We start from the raw sequence: 12,170 nt of genomic DNA on the forward strand, positions 1-12,170 counted from the left end.
TGCCCAATCCTCCTGCCGGAACCCCCCTGGAACCCCCCTCCCCCCCAAACTGGTAATTGCCGACAGGAGGATGCCCAATCCTCCTGCCGGAACCCCCCTGGAAACACCCTCTCCCTCAAACTGGTAATTGGCAGGAGGATGCCCAATCCTTCTGCCGGAAAGCCCGAAGACCCCTTCCTCCCCCAACTAACCTTAACATGTTGGTCGGCTGGACGGGTCTTGCTGCCGTCCAGCCGACGGGCCCGCCTCGTGGAAATGAGACGGGCCCGCCCCTTCCTGGCCCATCCCCGCTAAATCTAAGGCCTGATTGGCCCAGGCTCTAGAAGCCTGGACCAATCAGGCTTTAGGCATAGCGGGTCCGCCCATCCCCACTAATCCTAAAACCTGATTGGCCCAGGATTAGTGGGGATGGGCGACCCACTATGCCTAAGGCCTGATTGGTCCAGGCTTCTAGAGCCTGGGTCAATCAGGCCTTAGAGTTAGCGGGGATGGGCCGGGAAGGGGCGGGCCCGTCTCATTTCCATGAGGCGGGCCCTTCGGCTGAACGGCAGCAAGACCCGTCCAGCCGACCAACATGTAAAGGTTAGTTGGGGGAGGGAGGGGTCATCGGGCTTTCAGGCAGGAGGATTGGGCATCCTCCTGCCAATTACCAGTTTGGGGGGGAGGGGGGTTCCAGGAGGGTTCCGGCAGGAGGATTGGGCATCCTCCTGTCGGCGATTACCAGTTTGGGGGGGAGGGAGGTTTCAGGGGGGTTCCGGCAGGAGGATTGGGCATCCTGTCGGCGATGGGACAGGCGGCCGCGACCGCGGCCGCTATACATATTGCAGCAGGGAGATCCCTTGCTGCCATAAGTATAGCGGCCACGTCTAATTTAACCCGATTCTCTAACCGGCGTCTGTACCATGGATGCCGGTTACAGAATCGGGGTTTAGTGTAGGACCGATTCTGTATAGGACACCTCTCCTGGGCGTCCTATACAGAATCAGGGCCTATGTGTATATGCATGTACTTTATAAAGTATTTGTGTACACTGTAATTCCACACTTGCTCCGCTCAAACTATATCCCAAGAACATCTGTGCATGTATAATGTAAAAGTAGGTGCTATCTTTCAGTGCACCTATTTTTGCAAATGTATATTCTACCTATTTAATAATAAACATTTTCCATATATGAATCATGCTTTACACACAAATATCCTGTTTGTGTTTTTTCTTCACTTTCTTCTGCTCTTTCATATTTTAGGGAGACAAGGGAACTCGAGGTGAGAAGGTAAGATTGCCTCACTTATACAACAGTACCACATTCTCTTTTCCCTGTGTCCTAAGAGGAAAAGCTAAAGCGGCTAGGGCTCTATAGCTTGGAGAAGAGATGGCTCAGGGGAGATATGATAGAGGTCTATAAAATACTGAGTGGAGTAAAACAAGTAGATGTGACTTGCTTGTTTAATCTTTACAAAAATATTAGGACTAGGGGACATGCGATGAAGCTACTAAGTAGTAGATTTAAAACCAACTGGAGAAAATATTTCTTTACTCAACATATAATTAAACTCTGGAATTCATTGCCGGAGAATGTGGTGAAAGTGGTTAGCTTAACAGGGTTTAAAAAAGGTTTAGATAATTTCCTAAATCAAATGTTCATAAGTCATTATTAAGATGGCTTGAGGAAATCCACTGCTTATTCCTAGGATAAGAGGCATAAAAACTGTTTTACTCTTTGGGATCTTGCCAGGTACTTGTGACCTGGGCTGTCCACAGTTGGAAACAGGATACTGGGCTTGATGGACCTTTGGTCTGTCCCAGTATGGCAATTTCTATGTTCTTATTAGAGAATGACACGGTGGCGGTTACCCGTGGCTAGTCGTGTTTAGCCGCGGGTAACCCGCCAAAACGGTGACCAAAAAAACTGGTCACCGCAAGTTTGGGGACAAGGCCATTCACCGCCCCGTGGAGCGGTGAATGGTAGCATGGGGCGGTGAACAATCTTGAATGCGCGGTGACCGAGCATTCGAACTGGCAGCCCACTCTCTCCCGCCGGCCGTCCATGTATCTCCCTCCCTGCTTTTCTCTTACCTTTTCTTCTTAAAATGGCGATTTCTATAAGGCTGCCAGCAGTATTACAGCCGGAGCCTTGAAGTCGCGTTGCGTTGCCTGCTGGTAAAAGTCTCCTCTGACGCAACTTCCTGTTTCCGGTTGCATCGGAGGAGACTTCTAGGAGGCAACCCGACGCGACTTCAAGGCTCCGGCTGTAATACAGCTCGTAGCCTTATAGAAATCGCCATTTTAAGAAGAAAAGGTAAGGGAAAAGGAGGGAAATGCACGGCTGGCCGGTGGGAGGGAGCTGCTGGACCTCTTGAAGGGTGCTGGGGGTGGGGGGATGGAGAGGAGAAGACACTGAAGATGGGAACGGGGCCAGGGCGGTGAAAGAGACAGTGGGGCGGTGACGGGGTGGTGAAGGGGACGGCAGAGACGGGGACGGGGCGGTGAAAGGGACAGTGGGGACGGGGTGGTGCAGATGATGGTGGTCCAGGGATGGGGCGGTGACGGGGACAGAATTTTTCCCCGTGTCATTCTCTAATTCTTATCCACTGACTCCAAGAACTTAACTTCAAGATAGTCTTCATTAGTGACTTCATTAATTGTACAACCTGTAATTACCAACCTCCTCTCTATTTGTGCTTTTATGAAGAGGGGCAACATCTGTTCTTTCTTGGTCCTTTAGAATCATTCCTTTCTCCAAAAAATGATTAAATAAAAGTATCAGTGAGACTCATAAATTTTGTACAGCTGTAGTCAATTACCATTTGGAGAGAGGGGAAAGTGCAACAAGATGGTAGGAGTAGGAGTGAAAGGGAGAGGGATGGTATAAGCAGTAGGAAAAGATATAAGAATGCTTCTGTAAAAGTCTTTATATGGAGTATTGTGTCCATTTCTTCATACAGACGGAAGGATATAGGCAGAGCATAGGCATGAAAATATTGCCAAGTCTGTACCAAAAACCTATAAAACAAAACTTTGGGCACTTATCTATGTGTATTCCTTATCCATATGATAGACATAAAAAAAAATCATCAGAACAAGAAAGTTCTAGAACGGTAAAATTCAAAGGGGAGACTCAGATATAACAGAATATAGTTACTCAATAGAAACGTGGGTAGCAAACACAGAAGCAATGTTCAGGAAAGGTTAGAATAAATATAGAAGATCCTTAATTTTGAAAGAGTGAAGAAAAAGCCAGATATCAATTTAAGAGATACAAAATTTGTGTGAGCAGGAAAAAATTTGAGTCCTGAGAGAGGGGGATGGAGGAGGGATTGAAATGAATCCTAACACAGAATGGGAGAGGAAGAAGAGACAGATAAGTAATGTAATTTAAAAAATGGTTGTATTTCATTTGGAGCATTCTAATGAACTGGGAGGTTATACGTTTAAGAAATGAAATGAAAGGCATTGAGATGAGGGGAAAGAGTTCATAATTCCATTAGAGAGATGAAAGAGAGAATTTGTCCTGTAGGAGGGAAAAGGAGCAAGAAGAACTGAAGTGATAGGAGTCCTAAGAGGACGCAGGCCAGGAAAAAAAGAGAAAAAGAGGGGAAGAAGAGTCTTGAGAAGGAAAAGTGATGATAAGATTCATTTATGTCATTTTCATATTGATAATTCTCTTTCTTCTTTATTGCTAGGGGGGGCGAGGAGCAAAAGGAGCCAAGGTGAGTTCTGGGACCCTATTTCTTGGCACTAATTTTAAAGCTGTCTTGTGACATATGTTTCTCACTGTATTCTTGTCTTTCATGATGCAGGGTGATAAGGGACACCGGGGAACTGATGGGATTGATGGGCAGAAGGTAAGAAGAAATCTATCTCAGTGATACCTGCATAGTGAGGAGGCAGTTCCAAAGTTTTTCTTAGCGTATGACAAGGAAATACAATCTGTTCTTTACTAAATTTTGTGATATTTTACTGAAAATGATTCCTTAAGATATGTTTTGTATTTATAATTTTCAGTATTAAAATGTATTTAATTAATTAAGGCTCCCTTTTTATCAATCCGTGTTAGGTTTTTTTTTATTGCCCAACTGCTGTGGTAAATTCCTATGAACATCGGAGTTTTTACTGCAGCAACCAGTGATTAAAAAACAAAATAAAATCCCCGATCAAGACTTGATAAAAGGGGACCTAAATTTGATATACTGCCTCCTATTAGAAAGTGTTAAATAATACAAACAGTGGCACATCTAGTGTAATTGACACCCAGGGCCTCTATATGAAAAAAATATTTTTAGTAATAATCCATGAGTCACACAACAAGGGTGTGCCTAGGAAAAGGCAGCATCTTTAAACACTGCAGTGAACACTAGAACATCAATACTTCATTGTAAAATCAAGCAAGTCATAATAGTACAGATCAAACCTTCACAATCAATGCTTACAGAAAACCATGTCTTTTTCATACATACAGACCACATACTCTTGCCCAGTAAGGAATATGAGGATGATTTGAAGAGTTCAGTAAAAAAACAAGTTAAATAAATATATTTTTTAAAAAACAGTTATATTTTGCAACATAGTTTTTATTGTGGCCTGTACACTTAGACCAGTGAGTGTCCAGTTTTCCATCGTGCCAGAAAAATAGGTTTTGTCAAATTAAAAAAAAAAAATTTGTTTACTTTTTTAAACCAAATTATTCAAACTGCCCTCATGAGTAATCACAAACTAAAAATAGAAATTTGTAGAAAAAAGTTAAACTGAACTGCCAAGAAGCCAGAATTTGCATGCAATGTAACACCACAGAAACAGTGACACATCCCCTAATACTGTGCAAAATATAAAAATAAATATAGCAGAGGTAAATGTGAAAAAAACTGACAAATAACAATCACCACTTTACAAATTAACAAATAGAACTAACACAAAAAATGGAAAATAAGTTAATACCATTTTATTGAACTAATACATTTTTCAGTTAGCTTTCAGAGGTCAAAACCTCCTTCCTCAGGTCAGTATATTACTGTTACAGAATCCTGTCCTGACCTGAGAAAGGAGGTTTTGGGCTCTAAAAGTAAGTTAAAAATGTAATAAAATTAGTCCAATAAAAAGATCACCTTATTTCCATTATTTATCAATATTTATCAATACAGCCAAAATACTACTTTATCTTAAAGCAAAAATAAAAGAAAGAAAAATTTTTTTTTTCTACCTTTGGTTTCTGCTTTCCTCATCTTTTCTTCACTCCGCTTCACTTCTGTCTACCCTCTTTCTCTGCCCCTTCCATCCACTATCTGCCCTCTATCTCCCTTCCATATGACATCAGCCCTCTTTCTATGCCCATTCCATAAATTGTCTGCCCTCTACCCCTTCTACCCAGCACCTGCTTCCCTTTTCATCCTGCCTGTGTCCCCTCTCTCATTTTTACATGATTCATTTCAGCTTCATTCCCTCTCCAAAGTTTTGTAAAAAAAAAAAAAAAAGGGCGTATATTAGTGCCTACTTTTATCTGCAAAACAAAGTTCAGTGTCCAATTATGCATATGAACTGTTGCAGGGTAATCATGATTTTAGAGTTTAATTATCAAAATCTTGGCGAAGGGATAGGTTATGGACCTGAAAATTTAATAAGAGTGATGTAAAGCTGGAGGTTCATCTAGGGCACCTAATACTCTTCCACAGGGATTGACTATAAGACTCTCTCCCTTCCCTATTTATTTTGTTTTCTATCCCATTCTTCCTAATGAGCTCAGAACAGATTACAGGTTAACATACATAATATACAGAGAATGAATTGTCATGGTTAACATACCTAATATACAGTCAGAACGTTTTTCCAATTTGCCATGCTTATGATGCAGTGTATATGTCCTAGTATAACATATACAGAGAGTCTGTATCCAATATACATTTCTCTTTTAAACAAACAATAGTAGGCAACGGATTAGGTAAAGGAGTATGTTTTTATTGCTTTCCTAAAGTTCAGGAGCTCTTCGAGGTATCTGATCTGTGGGGGTAGTTGGTTCCAGTAGTTTGGTAAGAAATGGGAGTAGGAACGTCATCTGGTGTTCTGCAGATGAAGAGCCTGACTGGAGGATATTTGGAGGCATTTTTATTCCTGAGAGTGGAGTGGTCTGTTCAGTACGTATGGAGGAAGTTTGGTTGACATGTAGCCTGGCGCCATGTTGTGCAGGGATGTGTATGCTAGCATTAAGCCCTTAAAGATGAAGTGTTTGGTTATGGGTATCCAATGGGCTGATGATAGAGCCTGGGAGACAGGGTTGTGGGTGTGAAGGTTCTTTAAAAGTCTGATTGCTGCATTTTGTACACAGGGATGGTGTATATTTTTTGCTGTGAGAATGTTGAATATCTCATTGCAGTGATCCATGCGGGAGAGGACGAAGGAATAGAGAAGTTGGGTGAAGTCAGATTCCAAGAAATGGTTCCTTATTTTCTGGAGTTGTCGCAGGTAGTAGAATGAGGTAGAGACCACTTGAGAGATATGGTTGGTTGAAGAGTATCCCTAAGCTATGTGCTTGGTCTGTTGCAGTTATGATAGCTGATTCCCAGAGTAAAGAGGAGCGGTTTTGGTGCAGTGCTCTTCGTTTATCCAAAGGAATTCCATTTTGGAGGTGCTCAGTTGCAATTTGTTGATGGTCATCCCATTTTTGATTTTTGAGAGGCAGCTCATTAGTTTCCTGAGCTGGGTGTCATGGATTTCACCCAGTGGTAGATACAGTTGGATGTTATCAGTGAAGGAGTGAATATGGTTTTGATGTTTGTGGGCTATGTCTAGGACAGGTCTAATGTAAAGATTAAATAATAGTGTGGATAGTAGAGCCCCTTGTGGAACACCATATTTGATAGGTTTTAGTTTTGATAGGGCTGCGTTGAGTAGTACGCTTTGAGATCTATTACTCAGAAAGGAAGTGAATCAGCATAATGCAGTGTCTTGTATGCCAATTCCAGAAAGTTGTGTAATGAAGAGTGGATGATCAATGGTGTCAAAGGCTGCGCTGAGATCTAGTAGCACCAGAAGGATATCATTACCTTTATCCATCAGTTTTCTATAGTCGTCGATGATGTCGAGAACGACAGTGTCAGTATTATGGCATTTCCTGAATCCTGATTGGAAGGTGGATGGGGCTCTTTGTTTGTCAATGAAGGAGTATAATTGGTTGAGTACTGTTTTTTCACTTTGTCTAACCAGCAGCGGTTAGAGCGTTTCTTTTCCGTTTGAGGCTAACAAATTTGCATCAGGTTGCTTAATCATTTTGAAGTGTTATATGCCAGGCGTTTTAAGCAAATGTGAGTTTCTATTGCCCAGTGTCAGCATCATATGTCACATCCACCAATACGATTGTAATACATCAGCATCCCTGAAGAAGGCAAAAGAGACCGAAACACAGACCGTGTTGGGTTCAACACAGGGCTCTATTTGCACATCATATATGGTTACTGGCATAGACTATTAGTGACATACAGATGTTTGGTTATTCTTGTGTGGATCTTCATGTTGTTAAATTTTCATATTTAATGACTCCTGAAACATCCAGAAACTTTGTTCCATCTTTTTGTTTTTTGGATCTACCAGTAACTTTGGAACATAGGTCCTCCTTTTTTCTAATTTGTTTGAGTACTGTTTATTCCAGGATCTTGAAGATAAAAGGTAGGTTGGAGAATGGTCTAAAGTTGCTGGGCATGCTAGGGTCGAGCGTGAGTTTTTTAAATGATTGGTCTGATGATTGTTGATTTCCAGTTTATGGACACTGAACCTGATTGCAGAAAGGTGTTGATGAGAAGAAGGATGGAGTTTACAAAGGCGTATTTTGCAGCTATTAAGAGGTGTGGTAGACAGGGGTTTAGGATGGAGCCGGTAGGACAAATAGAGTCTAGTATCTTGGTAAGGTCATCATGGGAGACAGTTTTGAAGTGGGTTAGGTTCTCAGTTGTAGGTTTAAGTATTCTTTCTGAGTTATGAGGAGATGTTGGTAGTGTGGTGGAGTTGAGATGAGACCATATTTTGTCTACTTTTCTGCAAAGTAATCTGAAAGTGTTTCGCTGTCAAATTTTGTGTTAAGGCTTTGGTTGTCTCCTTGAAATGTTATGAATAACTTTTTTGTTAGTTTAAAAAAGTTTTTCACTCTATTGGGGATGCTCAGCAATTTTTAGGAGTCTTGTTTGTGTAGCTTGTTTATATTCCTTATGTAGATTCTTCCAGCTAGACTTGTCTGGATTTGGACTATTTCCTTTCCATTTTTCTTAGTTCACTTTTCTTGGTTCATAGGTTGTCGGTAAACCAGGGAGAGGAGAGTTTGCAGGGATAATATTTGATCTCTTTGGTTGGAGCTAAGCCTTCATAGAGGGCTCTAACCTCATTGTGCCAGTCTATGGCTGCCTTTTCAATGGGTTTAGAATTGTTTTTTTATGTACCTGCTAGGTTGGAAAGGCATGTGGAGAGATCCCTTAAGTCAATAGCTTCGTTGTTGTGTATTATTGTAGGCTGAGTTTGTTTCCTGGTTGAAAGTTGTTTCATTATGTAGGTGTGGTTGAAAATGATCAGCTGGAGCAGCTGGGAGTTCCTGTGGTAAATGATGTATCTTTTTGAATAAAGATTACGTCTAGGATGCGACCTGCAGAGTGAGTTGGTGAGGGGATTATTTGATGGAAGGTTTGATAGTGATGCGATGAAGTCTGCTGGGGATCCAGTCTTATTTGGGTAGTCTGTGAAGTTAAACTGTCCAGATATGATAATCTGATTGTAGGTGATGACCACCTTACCAAGGATGAATAGTAAATGATCTAAGAGAGTGGGGTGATTTGTATATCTGGGCGATAGTAAGATCTCTGTTGTGACCTGCTGAGAATGTGAGGCATTTTAATATGTTTAGTGTGATGGTGTCTATTAGTTTAGGGTGGAGGTTGGATTTAATGATGATAGCTACACCTCCTCCTCTTGTGTTGGTACATGAGCAAGCTAACACTTGGTATCCAGGTGGGCAAAGCATACCAAGAGTGACTCCATCATTGTCTTTCAGCCAGGTTTCAGTGATTAAGATGTCCCAGTTATTTTCTGTGAGAAAATGCTGGTTACATAGAGGGGATTAGAGAGGGGAAATGGGGCTGCTCTACTAAATGGTGGGAGAAGAGTGAATGGGGCCTTCAGCCATCCCTGGGGAGAGGGTGGGGAGCACATGGCTGAAGATTTGCTTACTCTTAGGCTGGCAAGTAGGAGAGAGGAAGGACAGAATTGTGCTGGGCATCCACGTGAGAGATGAAATTTAATGTGGACAAATGCAAAGTGATGCACAGTTACCGGATGATAGGGTACACCTTGGGGGTTAGCGCCCAATTAAAGGATCTGGGTATCGCTTTAGACAATACAATGAAACCTTCCGCCCAATGTGCGGCAGCGGCCAAAAAAGCAAACAGGATGCTGGGAATTATTAAAAAAGGGTTGGTTAACAAGACTAAGAATTTCATAATGTCCCTGTATCGCTCCATGGTGCAACCTCATCTGGAGTATTGTGTTCCATTCTGGTCTCCTTATCTCAAGAAAGATATAGTGGCGCTAGAAAAGGTTCAAAGAAGAGCGACCAAGATGGTAAAGGGGATGGAACTCCTCTCATATGAGGAAAGACTAAAATGGTTAGGGCTCTTCAGCTTGGAAAAGAGACGGCTGAGGGGAGTTATGATTGAATTCTACAAAATCCTGAGTGGAGTAGAACGGGTACAAGTGGATCGATTTTTCACTCCATTAAAAATTACAGACTAGGGGACACTTGAAGTTACAGGGAAATACTTAAAACCAATAGGAAGAAAATTTTTTTTCACTCAGAGAATAGTTAAGCTCTGGAATGCATTGCCAGAGGATGTGATAAGAGCGGATAGCGTAGCTAAGAACATAAGAATCGCCGCTGCTGGGTTAGACCAGTGGTACATCGTGCCCAGCAGTCCGAACATGCGGTGGCCCTTGGTTAAAAGACCAAGCTTTACCTGCATACTTTCTGGTTCAGCAGGAACTTGTCTTGCTTTATCTTGAATCCCTGGAGGGTGTTTTCTCCTATAACAGCCTCTGCAAGAGCATTCCAGTTTTCCACCACTCTCTGGTTTTTAAGAAAGGTTTGGACAAGTTACTAGAGGAAAAGTCCATAGTCTGTTCTTGAGAAAGACATGGGGGAAGCCACTGCTTGCCCTGTATTGGTAGCATGGAATGTTGTTACTCCTTGGGTTTTAGCCAGGTTCTAGTGACCTGGATTGGCCACCGTGAGAATGGGCTACTGGGCTTGGTCAGACACAGTAAGGCTATTCTTATGTTCTTATGTACATCAAGGATTTAGCCTTGCTACACCATTTGAAAAGCCCCGACTTATTGTATATATTGTGATCATTGTGTAACCATGTATATTATAGCATTGTGCAGGGGTATGGTACAGTAAGGGTTGTATGACTGGACTACTTCACCACTCCAACAACAAAACACAAATCCAACTCCCAATTCAGTCTGGGTTTTCAGGTCTCTAAGCAGTTAGCAAAAATCACACAGTCCAAACAGACATAAATATTCTTCTAGATCCAGGTAGAAAGTATAATAAACTTGGGGCCGGAAATACAGTCTTCGAGGAGGGGTAAAACTAGGGTTACCAGATATCTGGGAAAACCCAGACGACATGTCCTCTTTTTAGAGGACAGTCCAGGTGCCCAGAGGGATTTACAAAACTCGTCTGTTTGTCCAGGTTTTAGAAGGCCCCAAGCTTGGGGCCTTGTTTGGATGTCCTCTACGCATGCACAGATGTCATTGACATCCATGCATGCGCAGAGGACATCCAGACATGGCCCCAAGATCAGTGAAGGATACACGCAGTTTGTGTGGGGGTGGGGCAGAGGGTGAAGTGGGTCGGGGCTGGCGGGGGGGGGGGAGGGAACAGGGCGGGGCCAGACATTTTCTTTTTTTAAACAGGAAATCTGGTAATACTAGGTAAAACTCAGCCACTCTCTCCTTTTCCCCTCTCGTCTCTTAACAGTGTCTCACAGTCCTTTCTTGCAGTAACAATTCAAGGAAAACAAATCCTTGATAAACAAAACTCTGAGTCATGCTTGCAGATCACCACTCAGTTGCCAGGATTTTCACTCTGGGTACCTGACAGTCAACCACTGGCTAAAATTGCTAAATTGTAACCAACTGAAATTCAAAGTCAAGTTGAAACTCACTCTGTTGTGACCTGCATTGGCTCCTAAGGGCATAGCCTTCGTTCCTTCACCAATTTCATGCTTTCCTTAGTGCTCCTAGCCTTTCTTTCTTCTTCCCTTAAGACATTTTTTCATGGTGCAGTGTCTCTAATGTATACTGCTTGGTAACCCAGGGAAAATGAGCCTCCTCTGTACTCCTCCCCTTGCCTGCAGACTGACTTGCCCCTGGGAGAGCTACTGAGTGCTGAAACTATTCCTTTTCCAGCACCAGGCCAGATCTTCCTTAATCCCATGGGTTCCAGTCTGATCCTGAGACAATCTGGAGCAGGGGTGGGCAATCCTGGTCCTCAAGGACTACAACCCAGTTGGATTTTCACGATTTCCACAATGAATATACATGAGATTGATTTGCATACAATGGAAGCAGTCCGTGCAAATTAATCTCATGCATATTCATTGTGGAAATCTTGAAAACCCAACTGGGTTGTTGCCCTCGAGGACCGTGATTTCCCACCCATGATCTAGAGTGCCTAGGAATGCTTTGCCTCCGAGAATCCCCTCCTGACCATTACAATATATACCCCATATTTTATACTAAAGCTTGGTCACTTCTTAGCCATGTAAATATGTGACTGTGTCATATAATACAGTAAATGGAATCTCTTTCTTGCAGTATAGATATACAACCATGTTTTACATAGTTCACCCACTTCCTGGCCATGGTGTGCGAATTTATATTAGACTAAAACTATATTGTAAAAAGAATATACAGTTTTATGTCATGTCTTCTAACAGGGTGAAGTTGGATTTGCAGGATTATCGGGTTGTAAGGGATCTCCAGGAATAGATGTAAGTAATTTTGTGTGACAATGTGTATTTGATTGAAATGAGAACTGATGGAAGTTGCTGAATCAACTTGCTATTAATAGATACATACAATAAGAAGCAGTTCATATGAATATGAAATATATATTCATATGAATCAGTAAATGAATCAT

At 42.2% G+C, this 12,170-nt stretch overlaps 1 protein-coding gene across 1 annotated transcript in view; it reads left to right on the forward strand.

Annotated features, from left to right (window-relative positions):
- Positions 1-12,170, forward strand: part of COL6A1 (collagen type VI alpha 1 chain) — a 218,504-nt gene that overhangs the window by 60,405 nt on the left and 145,929 nt on the right. Inside the window, exons 11-14 of the mRNA XM_033945115.1 lie at positions 1,245-1,271; positions 3,682-3,708; positions 3,799-3,843; positions 11,968-12,021. Of these exons, the coding sequence (XP_033801006.1) occupies positions 1,245-1,271; positions 3,682-3,708; positions 3,799-3,843; positions 11,968-12,021 (153 nt within the window). The remainder of the gene's footprint in view (positions 1-1,244; positions 1,272-3,681; positions 3,709-3,798; positions 3,844-11,967; positions 12,022-12,170) is intronic.

The sequence above is a fragment of the Geotrypetes seraphini genome, chromosome 5, assembly GCF_902459505.1.
Source record: "Geotrypetes seraphini chromosome 5, aGeoSer1.1, whole genome shotgun sequence".
Lineage (NCBI taxonomy): Eukaryota > Metazoa > Chordata > Amphibia > Gymnophiona > Dermophiidae > Geotrypetes > Geotrypetes seraphini.